Below are 26992 nucleotides of genomic sequence, written 5' to 3' on the forward strand. Positions count from 1 at the left end.
GAACAATCTTTGTTTTCAGATCATTTGAGAGTTGTTTTGAGTAGCCCATGATGCCACTCTTCAGAGGAGATTCAAATAGGAGATCAACTTGCAATTGGCCACCTTAAATACCTTTTCTTATGATTGGATACATCTGGCTATGAAGTTCAAAGCTCACTGAGGTTACAAAACCAATTTTGTGCTTCAGTAAGTCAGTAAAAAGTAGTTAGGGGAATTCAAATCAATAAAATGATAAGGGTGCCCATACTTTTGCACCGGTCAAATTTTGGTTTAATGCATATTGCACATTTTCTGTTAGTACAATAAACCTCATTTCAATCCTGAAATATTACTGTGTCCATCAGTTATTAGATATATCAAACTGAAATGGCTGTTGCAAACACCAAAATATTTAGAACAAAAAATGATTAAGATTAATAGGGGTGCCCAAACTTTTTCATAGGACTGTATGTAACAGGATAACAATTTTTAGTGACGTAGCTCACATAAAATGGTTTGTCATAAATACAGTTCACGTTATCCCCATAATCTGGTCTGAGCCTCTCACTTAAACCAAATCAATTCTCTCTAGGCTGCGTTGATGAAGTCCAAAGAGACAGAAACGGTGCCGTCCGTAGCTGAGAAATTGATTTGGTTATAACCTCGCATTATGCAGCAAAGGCTCCTGGGAAGTCGGGCATGATGTTCAGGGTGCTTGCTATAGAGGGCAGCATAACAGAGGCACTGTCTCCCTGTTTACATCTTGGGAGACAGATTTGCATATTCTTCTGCTGCTATGGTGGTAGTTACGCCACTGGAGGGAACATAAGAAGTGAGGGGGTAAGTTAGTTCCAAATCCTGGAAGAAGATTCTTGGTCATGTTTTTTGACCGTCAAAAAACATCACCAATTTAAGTGCACAAAACAAACCGTACTCCAGATAAAAGAGGAATAAAACCTGGACCTACTGAGAGATTATTAAAAAGTCCTGCAAGCAGCTGGGCAACCTATTTAATGAGATGTTGTTCTTGGCAAGGTAGAAGCCTGGGCCCTAAAGCTGTCCCCAAGTTATACCCTGTTACTTACAACTAGCAACAAATCAGGATGTGTACCAATGTATCATCCACGTACTGCCACCCGCAGACTTCTAAATGCCTCTCTCATAGACCCAACAGCCCTTTTAAGGCCCCCCCCCATGTGTCTTAAAGGGGCTCTATCAGCAAAATCATGCTGATAGAGCCCACATATGCGTGAATAGCCTTTAAAAAGGCTATTCAGGCACCAGTAAAGTTATATTAAACTACCCCCCCCCCCCGGTTTAAAATAAAACCCTAAACCAGAATATGTTCAACTTACCGAACGTGCATGGTGAGCGGTCATTCAGGGTCCAACGTTATCTTCAGCCATGCCTCCTCCTCCAGTGATGTCCTCGGGTCCCGTCTAACTCGCGAACTGACATTGATAAAAAAAAAATGGCGCGGGAGCATGCGCAGTAGCATGCTGCTTCTACTACTGATGCTGCTCCTTTAAAATAGAACTAACAACGTGTTATTACCATATTTTTTGGACTATAAGATACAGTTTTTAGCAAGGTAAAACTTTGCTATAAAGTCCCTACACATTATAGTCCAAAGCTAGCAGGGTCCTACAGTGCCAGCCCTGCTGATTGGTTGCTTAATAATCGGGAGAAGCGATGATAACGCATTTTTCCCACAAAGAGAGGTGTGAGTGCGTCTTCACATCCCTCTACCTCCATGTCCCAAACCGATCTGTCAGATCATTTAAAAAAATGGAAAAAAATAGTTCAGCTAGTGGACTGCAGTCTGACCAGGGACTATGGCCACTAGAGGTCCAGACCCCTGTTTCCATAATTTTCTGGGATTTACAATGTAATGTGCTATGAAGGCTCCTAATGGAGCTTCCAACGCAAATGTGAACAAAGCCTAATGTGTATGTGTTGTATAATGTGTATATTTGTATGTAATGTTTATATGTTAGTATATGTGTATTTTATATCTGCATGTGTATATTTGGAAGAGGAAGGGGACGCAGATGCACATCGTACACAGGTGCTGTCAATGTCCAGCTTTAGTACTGCACGCTAGTGTTTGTTTGTACTGATTTCACAATCTTTTTTTTATTAAGTAATAAAAATATTTAACAATTTCTGTACATACTTGTAAAGATTTGTCTGAAACAAAAGGTAGGCATGATAAGGCGGTAAACACAAGGATTATGGGAGACTGCTGAATACAGGACAAACCGTGTGAACCATTTTTAACTGTATTTTTCCCTGTCATGGGTTGTACATTAAAATGGTTCAGTCATAACTAATTGCACCATATGAATAAAGATGTGAAATGTTTAAGAAGAAATAAACTCATTTTCTCATCAGGCAGAGTAAATGTACACATCATAAGCTGGCTATCTACCAACCCATATGTATTCAATAAAAAGACTCAAAAAGAGAAGCGTGTAATTTGTGTAATAATGAAAAGATGCCTTTATGTTCTGATATAATTGGCGAGACGCTAACATCAAACATTTCATTAGCAGCATGAACTATGTGGTTCATCTATTGGAATTCATCAATAATATAATGTAAATAGAACAATATAGGACTAAGAGGACTGGACATACCTACAGATATAGAGAATGGGAGAGTGATGAGAAAGAAGCCGTTTCTGCACGTACGCCACAAATAGAGTTGCCTGAGGTATGAAAAAACACATTTGGACAAGGAAGCTTCATTTTGGAAACAAAAATTGAGTTGTTTGGTTATAAAAAAAGGCGTTATGCATGGCGTCCAAAAAGAAACAGCATTCCAAGAAAAACACATGCTACCCACTGTAAAATTTGGTGGAGGTTCCATCATGCTTTGGGGCTGTGTGGCCAATGCCGGCATCGGGAATCTTGTTAAAGTTGAGAGTCGCATGGATTCCACTCAGTATCAGCAGATTCTTGAGAATAATGTTCAAGAATCAGTGACGAAGTTGAAGTTACGCCGGGGATGGATATTTCAGCAAGACAATGATCCAAAACACCGCTCCAAATCCTCAGGCATTCATGCAGAGGAACAATTACAATGTTCTGGAATGGCCATCCCAGTCCCCAGACCTGAATATCATTGAACATCTGTGGGATGATTTGAAGCGGGCTGTCCATGCTCGGTGACCATCTAACTTAACTGAACTTGAATTGTTTGTCCAAAATACCTTTATCCAGGATCCAGGAACTGATTAAAAGCTACAGGAAGCGACTAGAGGCTGTTATCTTTGCAAAAGGAGGATCTACTAAATATTAATGTCACTTTTCTGTTGAGGTGCCCATACTTTTGCACCGGTCAAATTTTGGTTTAATGCATATTGCACATTTTCTGTTAGTACAATAAACCTCATTTCAATCCTGAAATATTACTGTGTCCATCAGTTATTAGATATATCAAACTGAAATGGCTGTTGCAAATACCAAAATATTTAGAACAAAAAATGATTAAGATTAATAGGGGTGCCCAAACTTTTTCATAGGACTGTACTTGTTACCACAGTATTGATAACACAATGCACAAGGGTAAATACTCTAATCGAAAACATGGAGAAGAGATTCAAATTATGAGATTAAAATAAAAGTACAGGATGAAGAAAACAGCTTTGGCTCAACTGCCCCTTTCCTTTGAGTGGCCCCTCAATGTTCTGGAAACAGGTGGAGGATGTTGTTTTCATTACAATGGACTCCCCTGTGATGCTGAGATAGCTTAAACTCAAGGCCTGGAGGAAGGTGATTTTGTGAACCTAGATCCAGAGTGGACTCTGTGTTTTAGCACCACATGGGTGAACTGGGTTTGTGACAATATGTTTTAGGTTAGCTACGTCCCCCAAAATTCTATCCTCTTGCTTGGTTGTTATTATAACTCACAGTCAAAGGTAAATTTTCTATTGTAAACCATGGGCAGGGACAAAAATTATAATGAGATAATAATAAGGGTTAAGCGAGCAAACCCTTCTAAAATATAGTAAATCCAAGATGTGTATATTGGATGTGGTTTCTCTGGGTATTCCAGTTTTCCCCCCCATACACCAACAACCATATGTTGGCACTATACATATATGAATGAATCATATGTGAGTCAATGAGGGTTTGATCTCGACTGTTATTGACTCCCAATGTAATATAACTTTAATATCAGTTTTGATGTTTTAAATTAAGACTGTTTTGCCTCTTCTTCCTTCTGTCTGATCTCTTTGTGCGCACTTGATGCCACTTTATAGAGTTAAGGAAATTACCGCTACCCTAGGATAGACTTTTTGAAGGCATTTTTTGTGTTAAAATGCCTTTAAAAGCAACATTGTTTTGAATGTTGGAGGACAATTTTTGTGTCATTTTTGGTTACACATGGTTTTACTGATATATTTGTCTGGCTATTTTAACTCTCATGTCTTAGTTTGCCAGGTGAGCCCAATTAATGGGTTAAAAATCCTCCCATTGATTTCAATGTGTTCTGCATGGAAAACGGAACCCATTGAAGTCAATGGGAGTCTTTTCTTTAGCGCTAAATCTTAGGATCCAGTCACACGGAGGAAAATGGTGAGGAATTTGGTGTGGAATTTTCCACACTGAAAAAAAGCCTCCCATTGATTTCAATGGGTTCTGCTAGTTTTGTTGGGCTTCCGCTAGTGGAAAAAAAAAAAGCTAGCAGAACCCACTGAAATCAATGGGAGGCTTTTTTCAGCATGGAAATTCCTCACCATTTTGAATGTACCCTAACATGAGTTATTGTGCCAGAATCAACACCACTTTACCTCGTGTGAACGGACCCTAAGGAGGATGTTCCACATTATTAAGCAGGCCACAGGTTTCAAGCAACATGGAAAGAAGGATATCTCTGCAGCTGAAAAGCGCCAAATCCTGCAATGCCTTGGACAAGGTATGAAAGTTTTAGATATTTCAATAAAACTTAAAGAGGACCTTTCATGTCCTCATACATATGTGGTCTTATATACCGCTAGAAAGCTGGTTTTCTCAGTATGTGCCACAGTGGTGGAAATATTGGTGCTGTTAATTTCGGCACCAATCTCTTCATCACTGGGCTGTAAGTAACGCCCCCTCTGACAGTACAAGGTAATGGACAATTATTGCTGGAGAGCATTCCACACATATTTTATGCATTTAAAGGGGTATTCCCATGAACATAATCTTATCTGTATTTGTAGATAATTAAAAATGAAACATTTTTGCAAATATAAGTAATTAAAAATTCTGCAGAGTTTTAAAGATTTCCTCTAACCATTCTGGTGGTGACAGTCTGTTGTCTTGATCAGTTGCCAACGGATACGACCACAAATGCAGAAACTTTCTATGGTCTGGGTCTTGTCAGGAACCCAGCTATGATTTTCTTATTGTAGCCGGGTTATCAGGCAGGGACACTACATGTATCAGAAGATATCCTGGCCACTAAGGAAATCATGGCTGATTTTCTGACCTTAGAAAAGTCCTACATTCATGGTCGTATCCACTGGCAACCGGTCAAGACAACAAAACTGTCACCACAAGATATTTAGAGAAAATCTTTAAAATTCTGAAAAATGTTTAATTACCGTATATACTCGAGTATAAGCCGACCCGAATATAAGCCGACCCCCCTAATTTTACCACAAAAAACTGGGAAAACTTATTGACTCGAGTATAAGCCTAGGGGGGAAATGCAGCAGCTACTGGAAAAATTCAAAAATTAAAATGGCCGAGTTCTTGGGTGCAGTAGTTGCTGGGTGCTGGGGAAGGGGAGGGGGTGTTTTGGTTGTCTGTCTGCCCCTTCCCTGAGCTTGAGGACTGGGTTTTTTACCCCCACTTGGAATTCAGCCTGGCTGAATACAGGGTATCTGCAGCACTCCTATTAACCCCTTCCTGACGGAACAGGAGCACTGCAGATACCCTATATTCAGTAGACAGGGCACTGTCAGACACAGGGATACCTAATGTGTATGTGTTTCACAGTCATTTTCTACTTTGAGGGCAAGTTCACACCAGCGCCCAATCTCAGTTATGCAGGTTTCCGTTTCCTGCCCGAGAAACATTCATGGGTTTGAAAAGTGTCCGCCGGTGAGCGTCTTCTGCTCTCCGCAGCTAAACCGTTTTTGTTTTTTTTTAGTGGGACATGCAGGACTTTGTGTCCAGTAAAAAACAAAAAACAAAACGGTTTCGCCATGGGCAGCAGAAGACGGCTCACCCACAGACACTGAATGTCGGTTTCTGTCTTCTGCTGACAGAAAACAGAAACCTGCATAACTGAGATCAGGTGCTGGTGTGAACCCGCTGTGAACTTTTATTTATTTTATTTTTTATTATATTTTTTTAAAACTTTTTTTTAGCCCCCCTGGGGGACTTGAACCTGCAGTCATTTGATTGCAAGTTCCATAGACGGCAATACAAGTGTCATAGACCAGCCGTAATAGTAATATAGCGATGACAGGCCTGGGAGCCTTCATTAGGCTCCCGGCTGTCCTCGGAACAGGTCGGCTACTGCGAGCTCGCTGCGCAGGAGCCGGCCTGCAACTTTAAAGGTATGGGGCCGGTGGGGACCGGCCCCGGGGGCTAATTTTGAACTAGGAGAGGGGAGGACATCTCCGGAGGGCACCTCCGCTGTAACGCTTACAGCAGAGATGCCAAGGCTTATGCCTACAATCAGAGATCGCAGGGATAAGCTTCAGCATCTCTGCTGTAAGCATTACAGCGGAGGTGCTGGTTTCTATGGCGACCGCTCTGCAGAGCTGCGCCATTACGTTTACAGCCCGGCATCCAGACACCGCGGCGGGTGTCGGGGCCCACAGCATCGCCACACTCCTGCCAGGAGCGCGGCGATGCTGTACATTAAAATCTGCAGAAGTACTTACGGTACTTCTGCTAGCAGGGCAGGAAGCAGACACGCCGGGTGCGGGCCTGAGCTTACGTGGCTACGTCACCTGGCGTGTGATGGAGCGGTGGGGGGGCGGAGTCTGCTATCCTGGCCTGCTAGCAGAAAATTACCGTAATGACCCGAATATAAGCCGAGGAGCACTTTTTCAGCACAAAAACTGTGCTGAAAAACTCGGCTTATACTCGAGTATATACGGTACTGATATTTGCAATGTTTAACTTTTAATTATCTACAAATTTTAAAATAGTTATGTACATGGGAATACCCCTTTAATCAACATACAGGATGAACTGTGTAAAGGTCGTCCTCCAGGGTATGCAGACCACTCTGAGTCCTATGTTCATCCAAAAGCTATTACCAGAGACGGCTCACACTGAAATGGAAGCTTAGTCAACTAATGAATTGGTTGTTGATATGGATTTTGATGTATGACTTTCATGTTTTCGGTTCAAACATCCTTTCTATTGCCTGGCACACTGATTACTTCATTTTTGATTTTTTTTTTTTTTTTTTAATAATCAGCAAACAATTAAAAAAAAGGTTTCTGACTCCTGGTGTAGAGTATATAGCTGTGTTATATTTGTGTACATATTATAGAGGTGTTATATGTGTGTATAGTACAAAGCGGTAGGATTTTTGTACGCAGTTATAATGCAGGTACTAATAAATGCTACAGTTCGCCCTGCAACAAACAAGTCCTCAAGCTTCGTTTACAAAAAATAAAAAAATTACTAGTACAAGGATATGACAACACAATGGAATTATTTTTCTAAAGTTTATTTTTTAAAGAAATAGAATATAATAAAAACTATACAAATGTGATATCGCCCTCGTCATCCTGACACAGTATAAAGATAAAGGAGTATTCTGAGACTATGAAATTGATGATTTATCATTATATTCAAGACAAAATCTGTTTAACATATCACTTTTACTCCAAAGTGTATACTGGCAGGCAAAGACACCATCCTACTAATTCTCAGGGTGAGTCCGTAGCGTTGCTGAATTCGGCTGGTTTTTGCTGCAGATTTCACAGCAGTTTCCTGTGTGGCTAGGCCAGGTAAATCTGTAGCCAAACATACAACAAAAATTGACATGCTGTGTGTTCAAAATACGAGAGTTTTTTTTGCAGAGTGTGGATGGAATTTGTTGAAATTGCATCCTCTATATGGAATATTACTCATTTACTCACAAAATACAACGATATTTCTACTCAGCTCATAAAAAGATGTTGTTACGTAATAGATAGATTCACAACATATGTGGTTTTCCTGTATTCTTTTTTTTTTTTTTTATTGTTTTTTTTTTATTTTTAATAGAGAAAAGACCACCAATCACATGTTGATATGTCTCATTGTTAGACCTCCAGTGTTGCCAGTACGGGAGGGTTGCATATTTGCTAAAGCTAAATAAGAGTCTTGCATGGTGTCTGAGCAAAGAAGCACCTCTTAACCAAGTGAATTCAGTCCCTAATAATGACAAATCCCTTCTTTCTCTATGTCATTACTTCACTTCCATCAATCACTCATTTTACAACTTTCTTTGTGAAACGCTTTCGTTCCGTATCCCTTTCACAGCAAGTCATGACGCTATTGCAATGACAAAGAGCATGTGAAGTTAATGAGGCTGGCCATATAAAATGTCAGACTTTTCACTGGGGATTCTTGGCTTCCCGAGCACTTTGTGGCTAATTGGCCTTGGTAAAAGGCGTCCCCTATGTCTGCAGGCTTCTAAAACATTGCATCAATTCCTTGCCATGTCATTGACAAAACTGAAATATTTGTGTTGATGTGTAAAAGCCAGAATATGTACAACTGTGAAAAAATGACTGCACAGTGCCCATACTGACTCTAACATAGTCACAAAGAAGGTACAACTTAACCATGGGGTAGTTAGATATTTTGTGCTCCTCCCACAATTAATAGTGCTTCTATAGCAGTGCTTCAGTAGCTAGGTGCAATGCCCTCATAAAGTATTTAGATATTTTGTGCTACCCATAACCTATAACCCTTCAGCATTGATCCTAATTAAAGCCGGGGCCCTACGGGACAAAAACGCCACAATTTGGCCACGGGAAAAATAACAGTGTTTTACAGTAAGGGCAAAATGGATGGGATTCAAGTGAATTCCATGCACACTTTGCAGTAAAAACCGCGATGTGGACACACCACAATTTCCAAAACCTGTGTGGTTTTGGAAATCGCAGAATGTCAATTATATCTACAGAAACGTCCGTGGTTAACAGAAAGTCTGCAGAGGAAAACTCCATGAACTTTCTATGTAAAGTGCTGTGGGAAAAACCGCAATGCTTTGCCACTGTGGTTTTTCCCGCAGCTCTTTTTTGCTGCGGGACGTCCCATGGGGCCTTAACCTTAGGTTGAGGTCCCACATTGTGGAAATTCAGGTTTTTTTTGTTGCAGACTTTGCTATGGGTTTTTGAGCCAAAGTCACCAGTGGATTGAGCAGAGGGGAGAAGTATAAGAGCTTCCTACATATGACCCATTTCTCTTGTATCAAATTTTGGCTTTGGCTCAAAAAAGCACAGCAAAATCAGCAACAAAAAAAGCTGTGTTTCCGCAACATTGGGCGCACCATATTAGGGAAAAATTTCCTTCTAAATCTGGCATTCAGAATTAATCTATCTATTCACCAAAAAATCTAGCCCCTATAATCTACAGAAAGATTAATTATTACCACCAATTTTATTTGTTACTAGATCACTATCTAACCTTTCTTTAAAACGCAAAAACGGGCATTATCATCTCTCGCTGACAGTTTCTGACCACTTGCATGCTCACATGTCCTGCCAGGTTCCTCACTTTTCTGTCTGCTTGACTGGCTCAGATGTCCTGTGTGCCTTCATGCACACGCATGACCCCTAACTCTGTGCTTACACACTCTCCATCTGATTCTGCTCAGCAGACAACAAATAACTGAATGGGTGGTTCCATGTGAATAAAATGCAACTTTTCTTAGATAATGCAACTAAAAATGTGAAAATGTAAAGCAAAACAAAAAAGTTTTTTTGCGGACATCCGCTATTGTGCCATATATGTAAAAATAGATGTGTTCTAACAAAAAACCCCTTGAACAATTCAGGACATGGATCCCATGATAAACTATAACTATCTATAGCTACCCTTAATATGCAGTTCATTACCTTGTAAGTTGTCTCTCTTCTTGACCTCCTCCTCTCTTGTTTGTGTATTCTTACATTTGCCATTGAGTCACACCAGCGTTGTTCCCCCTCTAAGAAGTCAGTGTATGATACAGCTGGCCTGCACCATTTAGGGTGGTCATCTCCGTCGATCAGCATTTTTTTGCAGCTGATACACAGTGATAGTTCTGTTCCCTGTGTAGTGGCCAGATGAGGTACTGCAGCTCAGCTCCCATTCCTTTGAATTGGACCCAAACCGGAGCGACTCAGCTTCGCAACTACACAATGGAGCTGTCTGCTTTCTGATCCATTCCTTGTGTATTAGCAGCTGAAAACAGCTGATCAAGGGGGTACCAGGTGTCAGATAATCATTTCTCTATAGGATAGATCTTAAAGAAAAGAAAACTCTTTTAATGAAATACGCTTAAGATAGGTCATCAATAAAAGATCAGTGAGATTTTGCATCTTAGCCCATGTCCAGACCCGTGCCTTTAGGGGGCCCTACTGGAGCATTAACTTTTTTTTTTTAATTGTCCCTTTTAACTTATCCATTCCTGTTCCTGCTCCCTGCCACCTTCGCTTCCCTTTTTGCCCTACAGGGGGCCCCAACATGTCGTCATGTCACAACATATGTGGCGCACAGGGCTGATGGCTGTAGTGGAAAGTGGAGATGCCTGAGGCAGGAATCGCTAAGTACAACCAGATCACAAAACAGGGTAGAAGTGGGGCCACTGGCTTCCTGCTCTACCTCTCTCCGACTTGTAGGTCAAGGGCTACATTAAGCCTGTGGCCTACAAGCTGAGTATCTTTACTTACTGTTCGGGCCATACAGTTGTCCCATCACTGCTTTCCCCTTACAGTAGTATTAGGTCAATACTTACCTGTCTGCTCCTCCCACTCCTTCCTGGGCCCACATGACATCACAACAGTGCACCTGGAGCAAGAAGAAGCGGGACAGGGGAGCAGGCAAGTAATGCTAACAATTCCAGGAGCCACACTACTTGCTTGCCATACATGTGTTGTGGTGGGTTTAGGTACTGCAGTGGTACACATCGAACGGCAGCTGAGTTACATGGCTTCTGACCTGGTTATACCTGTAGCTGCGCTGTCTCAGTACAGATGATCTGCAGGGAAGATGTAATATTGATGGCCTATTCTCAGTATTGGAAAGGTGGATAAACCTTTTAATATATGGGGGTACAATTTATATTATGGGGACAGGGGCATGCTGGTAGTAGGGTGCGCCCCAGAATGAATTCCATTCCACTGGTGGGCCTTAGACATGTCATACCCCTTTACTTGTTGGAGAAGGCAAAAAAAAGTTGCTAAAACAAAAAATATTTGTTATGTTCTTCTCAGGATCCCTCTCAAAAAACTTTGGCAGTGTTGAATTGGGTGTCTGGAAATCTCTGAACAATATCATATTTTAACCCTTTCTCGTTGAAGCCATTTTCTTTTCATCTTAATTCTTTTACTGCCCTCTTTCCAAAAGCCATACCTTTTTATTTTTCCATTCACAGAGCTGTATTAGGACTTATTTTATATTCCAAGTTGATATATTGGAAAGCTTGTAAAAAGATTAGAATGTGATGGTATTAGTAGAAAACTGCAGTGGTGCCCTTTTCTTATGGGTTATGTTTTTACAGCATTCACTTGGCATCCAAAATGACATGTTAGCTGTATTCTGCAGGTTGGTACCATCATGGCGATACCAAAATTATATAGTTGTTGTAACAAAACTAACAAATACCTAAAACTTTGAAAAAGAAAAAGAAATCTTTTAGTTGCTCTATTCTGAAGCCTGCAAACTTATGTGTGTACAGAAGTGTGGAAGGGGTCATTTGTGGGGCAAGTTGCACTTTTTATTTCTACCAATTTTGGTATAATATGATGTTTTATTTGCTGTTTATTCAATTTTTTTGGAAAGGTGAAACAGCAAAAAAAAGGCCATTCTGCCTTTTGATTTTTTTCGCACTATGGCATCCGCCATATGGGATAAATGTTTTAAATTTGAGGATGCTGGGACACCTAATGTGTTTATGTTTGGATTTATGTGTTTGTATTTTCCAATCCAGAGATATATTGCAGTATATTGAGAAATTCATTCCCTTCTATTTCAGGTTGCAATAGGCTCCCAGGTGTTATGGAGATAGATCACCATCCAGGAACGATGATCCAGAAGAATAATGGCTGTGCTCCAATAGTCATCAAATTACTAGAGTTAGCGCCCATAATAAGAGAGGAATATGGCGTCTGTTCTACTCCTGAGTGGATGCCATATTAAAAATGCTGACATCCAGCAGATGTTGGCAGGGGTTAATACATTAGAGTAAGAAAATGACCTTCACTATAATAGTTGAACTTTTTCTTGCTTTTTTTTTTTTTTTTTACATAAATTTCTTACATATAGTTTGATATGTAAGAAATAGACAAAAACATGGAACTAAAATATTCCCGATTTTATTCAATGTTACTTTTCATTGTATACTGGAATGTAAAGCAAAATCTCTCAGGCCGATAATATTACAATGTGTATCAGTACCATACGGTTAGCTTTTATTCATACAACTCATGTGCCATTTTTCCTGTCCATCTTGCATCTATGGAGCACCCGTTTTCATGGACTCACACAGATTTGGATGTACTGAAGGCTACATAAAAATGGGCAAAAATATATGTCCTATTTTTTGATGGTTTGTTAAAACAGAACATACATTTTTTTTTTTTTTTGATAAATAACGCCAAATAGCCACACGATTTTATTTTATTGCAATTGTGTGATGGCCTTTATAAAAAAAAATGTCTGTCACGTGGCTGTGAATAACTTTCTTTTAAAGAGAGCTTTGGTGTATTGGAATTTTAGACTTGTATACAAGTGGAGGCAGTAACAGCAGAAATAATTCGTAATGTGTACAGTACTGAATGTCTTTGCACTTGATGTTCTAGTAATAACCTTATATAATAATACTTGGCAGCTTTTAGCAAAATAGACTTAATCCTGATAGCTGTGATAATGCGGATGCATACTTGTCACTACAAACTAAAATGCTAAAAAGGATGCTTTAATATGTAGTAATGTAAGGCAGCCAGCAGGGGGCACCCTTTAGTTACCTAAAAAAAGGCATTGTCACATTCCCTGAGTCTACTTACATACTATGTTATACTATATAGATACTATAATTACTATTAGAGCAATACTTACAAAATAAAATCCATATAAAAAGCAGTTTTATTAAGAACTTTATTTAGTAATTGTAATACTAAAAAGTGAATCTCTAGAAAATGACCAATAACCAAGTACAAAAATGAGATGTAACCGGATGGGGCTGCAGGTGATAAAATACATCATTGTATATACCACATTAAAAAATTTATTTATTTTTTTAAAAAAGGGGTGAGATTATGTCTAGTTTATATACAAGAATATATTGTCTGATTTATTATTTACAATAGTATTAAAGCAATTTTTACAACTATTTTAGGTATCATGCTGCATATAGTACAAAGAGGATGAAATAAAATAAGACGTTGCTGCCTGGAAAAAAGCTCATTGCTAGAAGACTGGAAAGATTCCTTAAAGGTGGCTGCAACTGAGACGACTGGACAAGACTGATCCATTGGTTACTGAGAGCAGCCATAGGAAGGTATCAGGACTTTACATGTGTTTGTGTGTGTAATATTCCAAAAGTCCTATGTAAAAATAACACATTATGATATTGCCATTAGTTCTGCTAAATGGCAGATTAATCTCTGCTGCGTTTGTGTTTTAATGTATTCTCTGTGCTAACAGCTGGAATAAAAGATTTCTAGGGTGACTGTGACGGCCCCGAGCAGGCTGTTAGCACAAGAAAAGGCTTTGAATGCAACCATGGTGGCCTTCAAACAGTTAAAAGGGAAAACAGATGGTCCTAGGAGTCTATGGGAAATTTATGCATATGGTATATTCTCTGTCTGACCAAGTCCAAAAATACAGAAGCATTGTGTATTTAGGTGTAGAAAGTTGTAACTGAAGATCCAGGCTTAGTCTTTTGTATTGTGGCTGTAGACCTTTCAGTGGCTGGTTTTTATGATAGCACGTCTCACATTGTAGAGTACAGATGTGTGTGCCCTTGTCCTGTCACTCTCCGAAGGTGACAAACCTAACTGGACACAAGCAGACATTGCTGAGATGTGAGTTTGCACACTTTTGCCTTATTAAACAGTGTCATGGATGCAATCCCAGGGTGCTGTGTTGTCTCCCATTCTGTGGCCTACAGACTACATAAAATAGTCAATATAAGGTATAGGCCTTATGTACGCAACCATAGTCATGATCGATAATACAGCGCCGACAGAATTCTAATTCATTCTATACCTTCATGGGCCTTAGAATTTCACAGTGAGGTGCGAAAAGATTTTTCTTATGGATTGTATGAGAAAAATGGTGCATGCTCCATTGCATGCCATATAATGTATTACCACATGGTGGTGCACGGATTGTGTATGATATACAGTGTGCATGAAGGCTTGTGCTGACTACGCATTACTCTGTGCAAAGCGTCATGTGATTCACTATGTATGTCAACATATCTGCTATTTACACCAGGTAAAATGGTGAAATCTTTTTTTTTTTTTTTTAAATGTAGATTGTGAGAACCATATAGGCATCACAATGTAATTTTTTTTTCCTATCTGTATGTCTTTGTAGAATGGGAGGAAACCCACACAAACACGGGGAAAACGTACAAACTCCTTGCAGATGTTGTTCCTGGCGGGATTCGAACCCAGGACTCCAGTGCTGTAAGGCTGCAGTGCTAACCACTGAGCCACCGTGTTGCTCAAAATGGTCAAATCTTCTCCTAATCTTTTGAAAAGCCATAACAGAAAAATTTCCAACTATAACTCAGTACTTGGATATCAAATATGTGTTCTTCTCACTAATGGAAGAGATTTATTTTCGAATTTTACTTTTTTTTCTTTTTCTCCAAAAACGTAAAACTTTCAAAAAATTCATAAATTTGCATTTTTACCAATCTGACTTTTCAGAAAGTAATATCACAATTATTTTTCAAAAATATCTCATTCTCATACAATACTTCATTTGTGACCCCGGATAACACTTGATACTTTGTATACAATGAAGAAAATCAGTTGTCAGTAGAAGAAAAAAAATAATATTTTAAAGTATATTTGTTAAAGGATGTGATGCAAACTCACAATTCTACAAATATTGCAAATCGTAACAATCCCGTCACATGGGAAATATAACAAAATATACGTTGGAACAGTCGACAACTTTGCATCTGGTAAATATTTTTCTACATTTTAATTCATGGCCATCATAAAAAATATTTGGATTTTTTTTTTCCCATTTTCATATTATTTACAAGTTTTTATTCAATAATAATAATAATTATAATAAAAATAATAATACTCGTCATCATTAAAAAAAAAGCCATCGCCCCAGCCCTTTTGTTATATTTCAGAAAGGATGGGTCCCCAAAAAAAGGGAGAAAGGTGCAAAAAGACTAGCCCCAGTGCTGAAAGAGTTACTTATTGGAGGAACTAGCACTGCAGCTTGCGGATGCTGCGAGAGATCCTTTTAAACTCCCGTTGGCCTTTCTGCCACCGTTTGACTGAGGTGATGACCAGCTCCCCTCCGAGCTTTTGTCCCATCACTAAATAGGGAGCGTTAATGTCATTCATCTCGTCGCAGGTACACTGCAGGCCATCTTTAAGCCACAGCACAGTCTTCTTCAAATCTCTTTCTGTTACCCCATTCAGTTTGTAAATGGTTTTGCTCTTTGTCTCCGGGATGATCTTAGTGTCCCCATTGATGTAGGCGATCTCCTTCACTTTTATCTTCAGGGCTAATGAGGGCAAAAGAGGGGGAGGCAAGCAGAGAGATTGGTGAGAAAGAGATTGAGAGAGACACGTCCATCAGTAGCCACAGCAGCCAACAACCTAGGGTGGGATGTGTTGCTAATGAAACTGTCAGGCCCTGACAAAATTGCAGCAGGTGGCTCCATTTTTAAACCACAAAGGGCATCAAAGTCAAACCCCTTATGTCTTAACCCCCACAGTGTCCCTCTGGGATTACGGCCCTCAATGTACTGCAGAGATGGAAACAATCATTAAACCCTGCACACTCATCCAGCAAATATTTGATGCTATTAAGACATTTACTATGAGTGGGACGGCATCATAAAAGACATCATTAAAGGAACATTAAACCAAAGGTCCATAACTCATATAAACAGTCTCTAATATAATCCACACGCATACATGCTAATGTTTCCGGAGGGTCTCCAAATTGGTGATCACGGGGGGTACATCACTACAGCCATCCACAATTCACGGCGCATGGGGAACAGCAAATTGCAGTCAATTTAACATCAAACATTGGTAAGAAACTTTAGGCGGACTGTCCTTTTAATATATGCAAGAAGTGTGGAGAAGAAAGTTTGTATGGCTCTATGCAAAGCATATGAGTCAGAGCAGGGATGTAAGATTCCCCAGATTTCCAGCATTCATTTTTATGACTAACCCATCATTCATGTCATTTTAACTTAGAGTCAACTTTCTGTACAGAATCCAAACTCCTTTCTCTTGGAAGAAAATGTAGATAATATCCGTTCTTCTATCTATGAATAAAAAAATTAGGAAGTATTCCAAAGGGTAGTGAAAAAAATGTAGGCATCTTATTTCTCAATCTGTTTATCTTATATCTTCAGCCCATCTTCCTTTTTATATCATGGCATCTATATTCATATATTATCTATCATTTGTGACTATTCATATGAGACTATATACAGTATATGCAATATTCTATCATATTCTTGTCCCTCTATCACATAAGAATGCTATCTATCTATCTATCTATCTATCTATCTATCTATCTATCTACCTACCTATCATCTATCTATCCATTCATCCATCTATCTATCCGTCCCATACATTTATTTTTCTACCAGTTGGCATCTTTTGAACCAGTCTCCATCTACTTCCCAAGAGGATATACAAATAATGAATGTATGCTGTATTTCAATTGCTCATATGTTCATGTATGCACATGTTGACGTGTGGTTTTTTGGGGCAGTTTAGATGGTTATACTTTATAGAAGGCATTCTAGGTATACAAAAATGTGCAGTAAAATCAGAGAAAGAAAGAAATGAGCAATATGCCAGCGGGAATTTCGTAAATGTCAACTCCCTACCAGACCATTACAATATAGAGTATGCCTGTCATCAACATATACTTGTACACTGCCTATCCTCAGCATTATGTACAGGAGGGGATATATCAAGAGCAGAGGGTAGTATACTGTTCTTGATAATACCTGCACTACCTTATATACGAGGTTCATAGCCTCATCACAGGCACTTTCATCTCACCTCATCTCGCCATGCCCTTTTCATGAAAGTGGTGAGAGCAGCATAAGTGAGAAGAAAGATTCATTTTTATGCTCCCGAGTTGTGCAAAAAATTGTGTTTTTTTTTTTTCCTGTGGCATACAAGGCATGATACATTTCCCCCTATATATCTTTCAATGTATATATGACTTGTCCCTTAGTACATGGCTAACGTGAGCTTTATGTATATATGTTATAAAGTTACCTGAATCAGCACGCACCGGAAAACATTTCATATCACACCTATCACCAGCGTTATATATATATTGTATATATAGTTCCTCAACAAAATATGTGTTATGTATACCTTACAATATATAAATGGATCATTACTAGTATTATGTATACTGTATGTGTTACAAGAACAGAATGATGCATGTGCTCAGAAACAATTTATACATGACTCATAAGGAAAGTATGTGTTCTACATGTATTACTACTACAGCATATATATTGTACATCATCTGCAGTATGTACATGTGTGACTATGCAAATGCAAAACTTTGTATATATGTTACTAGTGCTGCATGTAGATGGCACATCACCTGTGTTATGTATATGATTTAAAGCAATGGGTATCTTGTATGTTCTTTATAACATATACAAGTCTCTTCACCAACGTTACGGTATTTTATACTTTACAACATATACATAACCTACCATAAACTTCATTTACATGCCTTACATATATTCCTTATAAGAAATACAGAAGAATAAATTGAAGTCCATGGGATCTAATGAAAAATCTATGTCTTAGCTCCCCTCATTCCACATGCCATTTATAGCACTACGGTCTTTTTCTGTGTGAAAGGGGCTTTGGGACTCCTCGTACTACTGGGTCTGGGTGTGAATGTTTCCTTTGCATTCCCTATACAGTAGCTGTGCCCCTAAATGTATACAAGGCGTATCATCAGCATTATGCATATGCCTTATAACGTATATGTGGCTCCTCAGCAACATTATGATTATAACTTACATAACTTACTCGTCATTTACATTATTATGTACAATACCTATAAACTGTCATAAGGAAGATCATGATCGTGTATATGTAATAAACAATGTACATATGGCATCTCGCCAACATTCCTTATAGCCCACACCTGACTCATCATCATTATATGTCTATATCTTACCATAAACAGTATATATTACATACACCAGTGTCCCATATACTGAGAAATGTCTGTGGTGTACATAGTTATCACTATAAAAATAAACATTTAAGACTATTACAGCTTTGCTGTCTGCAAGTTTACCGCCATTACGGTATCATCAGGACTGTGGAAATGTCATTGTCTGTGTGCTTTATAGGAGACGTTGCAGTCATTTTTCTTTGTACGTTTCTTATATAATAAAATAGCAGCTTGTTTTCATTTGTCAAGATTAATATCCTGTACAGCCAAGGCCACAACATGCCATACAAGACCTGCGATTGTACAGAAGTTATGGCTACACTAGAAGTCAACCGTGCACTTATTTTATCATTCGCATCCAACTAATCAACATCTAACATCATCAATCATGTGCGCTGCGGCGAGGTTACGCTTGTTATTCCTCCCATCCCAAATTCATAGGCGCTTGATTTATGTTAAGAATACCTTTTGTTTCCTGTCTTAAAGGAGCCAGTGAAAGGTATAAAAGTGTTGTTTATAAAATGGGCCAGCCTCACGTCAGCTCACATCTACATCCTAATTGCCGCTTACACTGCCTGGATCCATACAAGCGGCTCGGGCTGTCAATCAGGCTACAATAACAAATTATACTGCAGGGCTACAACATAGACATCTCTTTCTACAGAACGTGGCCTCATTTGTTTTACCACTAATTCATTTAACATACGGTGCCTGCTTCTCAGGTCCTGCCACTCACACTTCATGTGGTTGTGACTACGCTTCACTTATATAATTCTTATTGTTTTACTCGCACCCGTGTTACATTTATTATACAATATGTGTATATGAATTTTTAGTTTATAAAAGTTATATGTTTTATATAAACTATGGTCCGAACTTTTCTTTTTTGAATAAATAACACATCCCTGAACTTAAAGGAGTTTTGGTTGGATGTTATGTGCTGTGGCTACAGGCACATTAATGGAGTCCATGCATACACTTATAGCAATGGATATAATACACGTAGCAAGATACAATGACGAATATATGACTGCTCTTTAGCCCTCTGCAGCTCCTGATCTAGGAAACCTTGTTATGGGATTGGATTGATAGAAAGAATAAATTCTAAAGAAAAAAAACCCTATTCTCTAAAGATACATGATACATATATACATAGGAGACAGAGATTATAGAGACCATCAGAGTCCAACACATATGAGACAAATAGATTATTTGGCAATAAAATAGATGATAACTAGATAGAAAGACATTAGATTAGCATTCTTATGTGGTACGACTATATGACATAAAAAGGAAGATAGGATCAAGCAATGAGCTAAACAGAATTGCTATACAGTAGCTAGAAAGAAGAAATGTATTTCTATGTCTATAAGACAGTTATATAATATTTATGAACACAGGCAAATCATAGTGTATATGGCTATTGCGCAATAAATACGTCTATGCTTTCTATATACTTTTTTGGCACTCTCAGCACACTTACCGAAATCATTTTTGCACAGATTCTCCACAATGTCATTGTCATCCTCGATGCCGGTTTTACAGGCGTCACAAACTTTTGGTGCTGTGAAAAGAGAAGTATTTTATTAGGGTGGCGCAATGTTTACCTGCCAGCAGGTGGCGCTCCGCTCCTGGCTGCTTTACCCATCTTCATGTGCAGGGCAACACAAGTAACATGTCTGGAGTTTGTGCCTGTGCTGTTTATATGATATTATAACCCTGCTCTACAAAACACCCAAAACTATTTCCATAAACACTTGAAACCTTTTTCCTGATGTCTTACAAGACTGCGTGATCTGCAAGCCTCCTGTGCCAGTTGCACTCAGCACTTGGCACACACAAGCACAGGACTGGGGGCATAAGCTTTCAGAGCAGCAGGCACCACTGTTTTCTCTAGATTGTCTTCGATACTTATTGGAGACATATGAAGTAAATTAGCATTGTATCCATTAAGATCATTGCACACTCATATGGCATTTCATGCCAATAAACTTAAGTGGCTTGTGTTTCCTGCCCTCCCTCTTGTCTGCACAGGAGATATGGTTATTTACAGTGAAATAGTAAACCTCCAGTATATATATATATATATATATATATATATATATATATATATATATATACAGAAAAGACACAGCTTCCCTAGAGGAATATGAATGGTAAGAAGCAAATTTTTAGGTATGATGGTATGAGTGCTTTGTGTAGTGGGCACCTTACCTTCTCTGGTGGCTGGCACATACTCAGTACTTGCCGGTGGGATACACAAATCATTGTCCTGGGGAAATCGACTGCAGTCCAGCATATCTGGCCATGGGAAGCCAAATGCAGACATGACTGGGGCACAGCTGTCCTTCACCTGCTCACACAGTGACCTGCAGGGCTTTATGGTCTCATCCAGGTCATCAATGCACACTGGAGCAAAGAGGGAGCACAGGAATTTCTTGGTATCACGGTGGCACTGCTTCTGTATCAGTGGGATCCAGGAGGATGCTTGCTGCAGGACTTCTTTCATAGTCTCATGGCCCAGGAGGTTTGGCAGCCTCATGTTGGGGTACTCAATATCATGGCATAGAAGCAGAGTTGCAGGGATGGGTTTGCAATTGCTCCTCTTGTAGGAAAATTCAGGTTGCCCAAATGGAAACAAGCTTTTCACTGAGTCCATACAGTCAGATGCCAGCAGGATGAGGAAGATGAAGTAGAAGGGCTTCTGGCAGCACATGGTTAGCAGTGAGGCTATGGAGAACAGACAGTGCTGCTACTGCTGGATGGTGCTTGTGCTCCTCTGGAGAGACAGTCCCAGCCTTCCTCAGGCTACATGCAGATCTCAGCTCTGGCAGCCTCCACCTTACACCACACTCATCAGATGCTCTAGTGCAAACAAGACTTTTCTTGATTTTTTATGCTAGTCCAGTGAGTGGGAGGAGGCTGCTGACAACCATGAGAGAAGGATTGGTCACTGCTTACTTGCTCAGTTGCTCCTTTGGGAATTCTCTTTTGGCAGGACAGCTTAAAAAGAAATGTTACAGTGCATGTAAAATGTGAACAAAGCCTTACAAAGGACTCACAAGTGCATTGTCTAATAGAGGGAGCAGGCTGAGATCTTATGCATGGGGGAGCCTCACACTTCATAAATACATTTACTGATACTTGTAAAGTAGATTTGACTCTTAAAGGGGCCGCTTAATATTTGCTTTGCTGTGTTTGTAGTGAGACACACCTCAGTCATTTATGTAGATAAACGCTTATCATGGCCATTATGTGCTTCTCTTTTAAGTGTTTATTATAATGAGGCTGGGGGCTGTTGTCAATGACCTGGGGGGGTTTACATCCATTTGTCTGTACACTGTGAAACTTACTGAAGGAGACTTGTCAGTGTCAGGATATTAGCATATTAGCTTAATGCTCCTTAGTGTTGTCAGTAACATCTCCATTAATATCAAGTCAATATTAGTTCATTCATATTATGTACATGAAACATCACTGATGGATAGGAATTGGTCACTTCCCTCCTGATAGGATGATTTGGTATACAGTACATGATACATTTACTGGAGGTAAGTAATTGGTTTACAGCTTAATTACTATAAAGGAGATAAGAGCCAGGGGTTTGTTATAGTTCTTTATGGATTTTACATTCCTATTGCTTATCCTAATAATTTATCCCATATTATTGATACATAAACATATGAAGAGGAATGTTTAACAAATTGACTTTTTTTTTGTCATGTCTCTAATTTTGCACAGAAATGTATCACATTGTTCAGGGTCCTAGTATGAAATCTATAGAAGTCTATAGGGTCATACAGTTCCATGGTACAGTTTTATAATTTATAGTATTATTGGTTGATTCCATTTGATGGAACTTTGCAGAATTGTTTCCCCTTAGATTATTGTGAAAGTTAATATGGTGGCACGTCATAAGGTGACAAATTAAGTGTCTACAGCTCTGTAGTACAAAGTGACAGGGACTCCGCATGCCATTGTATAATTGCTGTATATGAGGACTAAATTAGCACATTGTGATGTAATGTAAGGAATATAAGATGAAATGGCATAGCTAGCAATTCCATAATATACTGCAATTACACTTCATTTTTAGCTTCAGGAACTTTCACATAATAGGCTACACTCGCTCAGCAAACGTGCAGGCTGCTGTTTATATCAATGGACTCCAGACAGCAGGCTGTCATAAAACAGCATGAGGCTGCTGATTAGTCTGGAGGGCAACTGCAGGACATTGGAAAGTTATTGCAGCTCTGCAGGATATTATAGGACTGCTCTTAGAGCTAAAGGGAACAATTCTGATCATCACAGTTTATTAGAATATTGCACCAAAATGGAGTAATTGTTTTTCACTAGTAACATAGTACGGTTGAAAAAAGACATATGTCCATCAAGTTCAACCAGGGGATGGGAATTCATTATTAGGAAAACTGCTTGGAAATGTTCCCTAACAAATTCACATGGCTACCCATTATATACCCACTAAGGATTCTGTTATAACAATGTTCACTTTGCCTACTAAAAGTGGCCATGTAATGGAGCCAACCATCTGACGTTGTCTGAGACGGACAGTCGTGAGAATGCAACTAAGCTACAAGTGTATTTAATGCATGTATAAAGGGAGTGCCCTCTATTTGGCTGCATGACTGAGGCACTGTCTTCCTAATTACATCATGGAAGACAGATTTGCATATTCTTCCCATGTTCCTTTGCACAGTGGAGTGCTAATGGCTTAATAAGACTCCACACACCTAAATGGTGGTCTGTCCCTAAGGAGTGACGATATCCCCTTAACCCTGTCTAGAAGCCTCACACCTCTGCCAAGTCAGTCTTCTCTGCGCCGGGCTGAAGAGATCCAATCAGATCGAAACAGCTGTTCTCGTCTGAGAGACTGTACTTGGTAAAATCCCACATCATTGCAGCAAAGGCCTCTGGGAAGGTCAGATTGATGTTAAAGGGAGCGCTCTCTATTGGGCTGCATGACTGAGGCACTGACTTCCTAATTACATCATGGAAGACAGCTTTGCATATCCTCAGTGAGTGTCCTCTATTGGGCTGCATGACTGAGACACTGTCTTCCTAATTACATCATGGAAGACAGATTTGCATATTCTTCCCATGTTTAATGCATGTAAAGAAGAAACTTGCCAGAGTGCCAAAAAGTAATGTCTCCTGGAATATAAAAATTGCATAACTCAATGAAGCATGCTCCTCAGTATGGAGTGGGCACTGAGTCTATTTACATATGTCTGTCCACACATTTAGGATACATGCCCTGGGATGGATTTCAGTACTGGGTATGGTGGAAAGACAGAGCATGTCTAGTGAAAAATAATTCAAGCACTGTACATAGTGAACTTTTACTAGTATATTAGGTAATAGCATTCATAGTGCCTTTGAGACATAGTAATAAAGATACATTGGTGAAAATAATGGAAGGCAATAATAGGACATCAGAATCCTCACCAAATATTGTAAAATAACTATTTCTGAAGTTTCCTAATATATTGTTTAAAGCAGTTACAATTGAAAAACTGCACAACTAATTTCATATCCATTATTCAGTGATTAATGCCAGGTCCCATGGTGCAAAAACTCGGCTTTTTACAGTAGCTGCAAAGTGGATGGGATTCTGGCTAATCCCATCCACACATTGCAGAAAAAAATCCACAGAGGAAAAGCTACGTTTTGAAAATTACAGCATGTCAATTATAGCTACAGAAATTTTGGCATTTTCTGTATAGGTATATACACACAGTACAGACTAAAAGTTTGGACACACCTTCTCATTCAAAGAGTTTTCTGTATTTTCATGACTATGATAATTGTAGATTCACACAGAAAGCATCAAAACTATGAATTAACACATGTGGAATTATATACATAACAAAAAAGTGTGAAACAACTGAAAATCTGTCTTATATTCTAGGTTCTTCAAAGTAGCTCCCTTTTGCTTTGATTCCTGCTTTGCACACTCTTGGCATTCTCTTGATGAGCTTCAAGAGGTAGTCACCGGCAATGGTTTTCACTTCACAGGTGTGCCCTGTCAGGTTTAATAAGTGGGATTTTGGGATTTCTTGCCTTATAAATGGGGTTGGGACCATCAGTTGTGTTGTGCAGAAGTCAGGTGGATACACAGCTGATAATCCTACGGAATAGACTGTTAGAATTTTTATTATGGAAAGAAAAAAGCAGCTAAGTAAAGAAAAACAAGTGGCCATCATTACTTTAAGAAATGAAGGTCAGTCAGTCCGAAAAATTGGGAAAACTTTGAAAGTGTCCCCAAGTGCAGTTGCAAAAACCATCAAGCTCTACCAAGAAACTGGCTCACATGAGGAGCGCCCCAGGAGAGGAAGACCAAGAGTCACCTCTGCTGCGGAGGATAAGCTCATCCAAGTCACCAGCCTCAGAAATCGCAGGTTAACAGCTCTACACCAACTATTAAGAGGAGACTGTGCAGCAGGCCTTCATGGTAAAATAGCTGCTAGAAAACTACTGCTAAGGACAGGCAACAAGCAGAAGAGACTTGTTTGGGCTAAAGAACACAAGGAATGGACATTAGACCAGTAGAAATCTGTGCTTTGGTCTGATGAGTCCAAATTTGAGATCTTTGGCTCCAACCACCATGTCTTTGTGCTACGCAGAAAAGGTGAATGGATGGACTCTACATGCCTGGTTCCCACCATGAAGCATGGAGGAGGAGGTGTGATGGTGTGTGGGGGTGCTTTGCTGGTGACACTGTTGAGGATTTATTCAAAATTGAAGGCATACTGAACCAGCATGGCTACCATAGCATCTTGCAGCGGCATGCTGTTCCACCCGGTTTGCGTTTAGCTGGACCATCATTTATTTTTCAACAGGACAATGACTCCAAACACCTCCAGGCTGTGTAAGGGCTATTTGACCAAGAAGGAGAGTGATGGGGTGCTATGCCAGGTGACCTGGCCTCCACAGTCACCAGACCTGAACCCAGTCGGGATGGTTTGGGGTGAGCTGGACGCAGAGTGAAGGCAAAAGGGCCAACAAGTGCTAAGCATCTCTGGGAACTCCTTCAAGTCTGTTGGAAGACCATTTCAGGTGACTACCTCTTGAAGCTCACCAAGAGAATGCCAAGAGTGTGCAAAGCAATAATCAAAGCAAAAGGTGGCTACTTTGAAGAACCTAGAATATAAGACATATTTTCAGTTGTTTCACACTTTTTTGTTAAGTATATCATTCCACATGTGGTAATTCATAGTTTTGATGCCTTCAGTGTGAATCTACAATTTTCATAGTCATGAAAATACAGAAAACTCATTGAATGAGAAGTCCAATGTGTGTCCAAACTTTTGGTCTGTACTGTATATATATCGTATAGTTATAATAGGGGCAAAAAGTTTGCTGAGGAAAGCAATGCGTTTCTGCCACAGTTTTTCTCCGCAGTTTGTTTTTTTTTTGCTTCACATTGGTATGTGGTGCCTTAGCCTGAAAAATAAAGCTTAGCAATGCATTCCCTGATATACCATATAACTAGGACTCATGGAGCCATGTTTATTACTTTTGCATCTGGGGAGGCCAGAGGTCTTGTTTCTCTGCCTGCCTTGCTGACACTCCAATTCTTGGTCACATGACAAACTTTACCCTACTCTATGGATCTACAGTTGGGGTAGATCGGAGTTGGTACCATCATATACAGCTGGTGGTGCAGTAGAGGAGGCAATGCACAGAGTTCCAGCCTCCCACTGTACCCTGCAAAGATAATAAATGGGGCTTATAATAGAAATAAAGCTTGCCTAGTGCAGGTAATGTCCTGGAAAGCTTTATTCATCCCTGCTTGACCAATTCAATGGGATCTCTTAATACAATGAATGTTTCCACTCATAGACAACGAGCAGATATACTGAAAATAGTATAAATGAATGTAACCCAATAATTAAGCTTTACTAAATCTGTAAATGTTCTATAACCTACAGTGTTGAAATTGTTTTTCTGTTTTAGAAAACACCTTCAATAAGATGTGCTAACAAATGTCTGCGTTACAAATGCAATAAAATCTTTACCCCCTTGTTACGAAGGAGGAGAAAGTTTCAATAGGCAATATGCATGGGTACACAAACCCTTTTGGTGAATCACAATTACAGAGGGGGCTCTTGTATTGGCAGTAAAAGGATTTAGATATTGCACTTTAAGGCTTTTGTCTCCATCCCCTGGTTACCATGTAAAGTCCATTATAGGTGTTCTGGGAACAGATTTAAGCATAGGCATGTTCAAGCATGTGTTGTGCCTAGGGAGGTGCACATGCTGGGGGGCATTATATGTGTACCTTGGCATAGCACTAGGTGTATCAACATATACTCTATTGTAATACACTTCTTTCATTAAAGCTGGACTGCTGGGTAACATTAAAGGGGATGTGTCATACCTGTCCATGACACATTGAT

At 39.4% G+C, this 26992-nt stretch overlaps 1 protein-coding gene across 1 annotated transcript; it reads right to left on the reverse strand.

The window, feature by feature from the left end:
* Nucleotides 1-13364: 13364 nt before the first annotated feature.
* Nucleotides 13365-21427, reverse strand: SFRP2 (secreted frizzled related protein 2). The gene is made up of 3 exons (XM_075287767.1): nucleotides 20787-21427; nucleotides 20056-20136; nucleotides 13365-15894 (listed from the first exon to the last, which is right to left on the reverse strand). Exons 1-3 carry the CDS (start codon nucleotides 21286-21288, stop codon nucleotides 15590-15592), a joined length of 888 nt encoding a protein of 295 aa, XP_075143868.1. The 5' UTR covers nucleotides 21289-21427; the 3' UTR covers nucleotides 13365-15589.
* Nucleotides 21428-26992: the final 5565 nt, after the last annotated feature.

This window comes from Leptodactylus fuscus, chromosome 1, assembly GCF_031893055.1.
Source record: "Leptodactylus fuscus isolate aLepFus1 chromosome 1, aLepFus1.hap2, whole genome shotgun sequence".
Lineage (NCBI taxonomy): Eukaryota > Metazoa > Chordata > Amphibia > Anura > Leptodactylidae > Leptodactylus > Leptodactylus fuscus.

Excerpts from the sequence above, each read along its gene's own strand:
- SFRP2 (XM_075287767.1), bottom strand. The coding sequence starts at position 21,288 with ATGTGCTGCCAGAAGCCCTTCTACTTCATCTTCCTCATCCTGCTGGCA. Across the intron at positions 20,137-20,786 it reads TGTGCCAGCCACCAGAGAAG|CACCAAAAGTTTGTGACGCC; the intron begins GTAAGGTGCCCA and ends CTCTTTTCACAG. Across the intron at positions 15,895-20,055 it reads TCTGTGCAAAAATGATTTCG|CCCTGAAGATAAAAGTGAAG; the intron begins GTAAGTGTGCTG and ends TGCCCTCATTAG.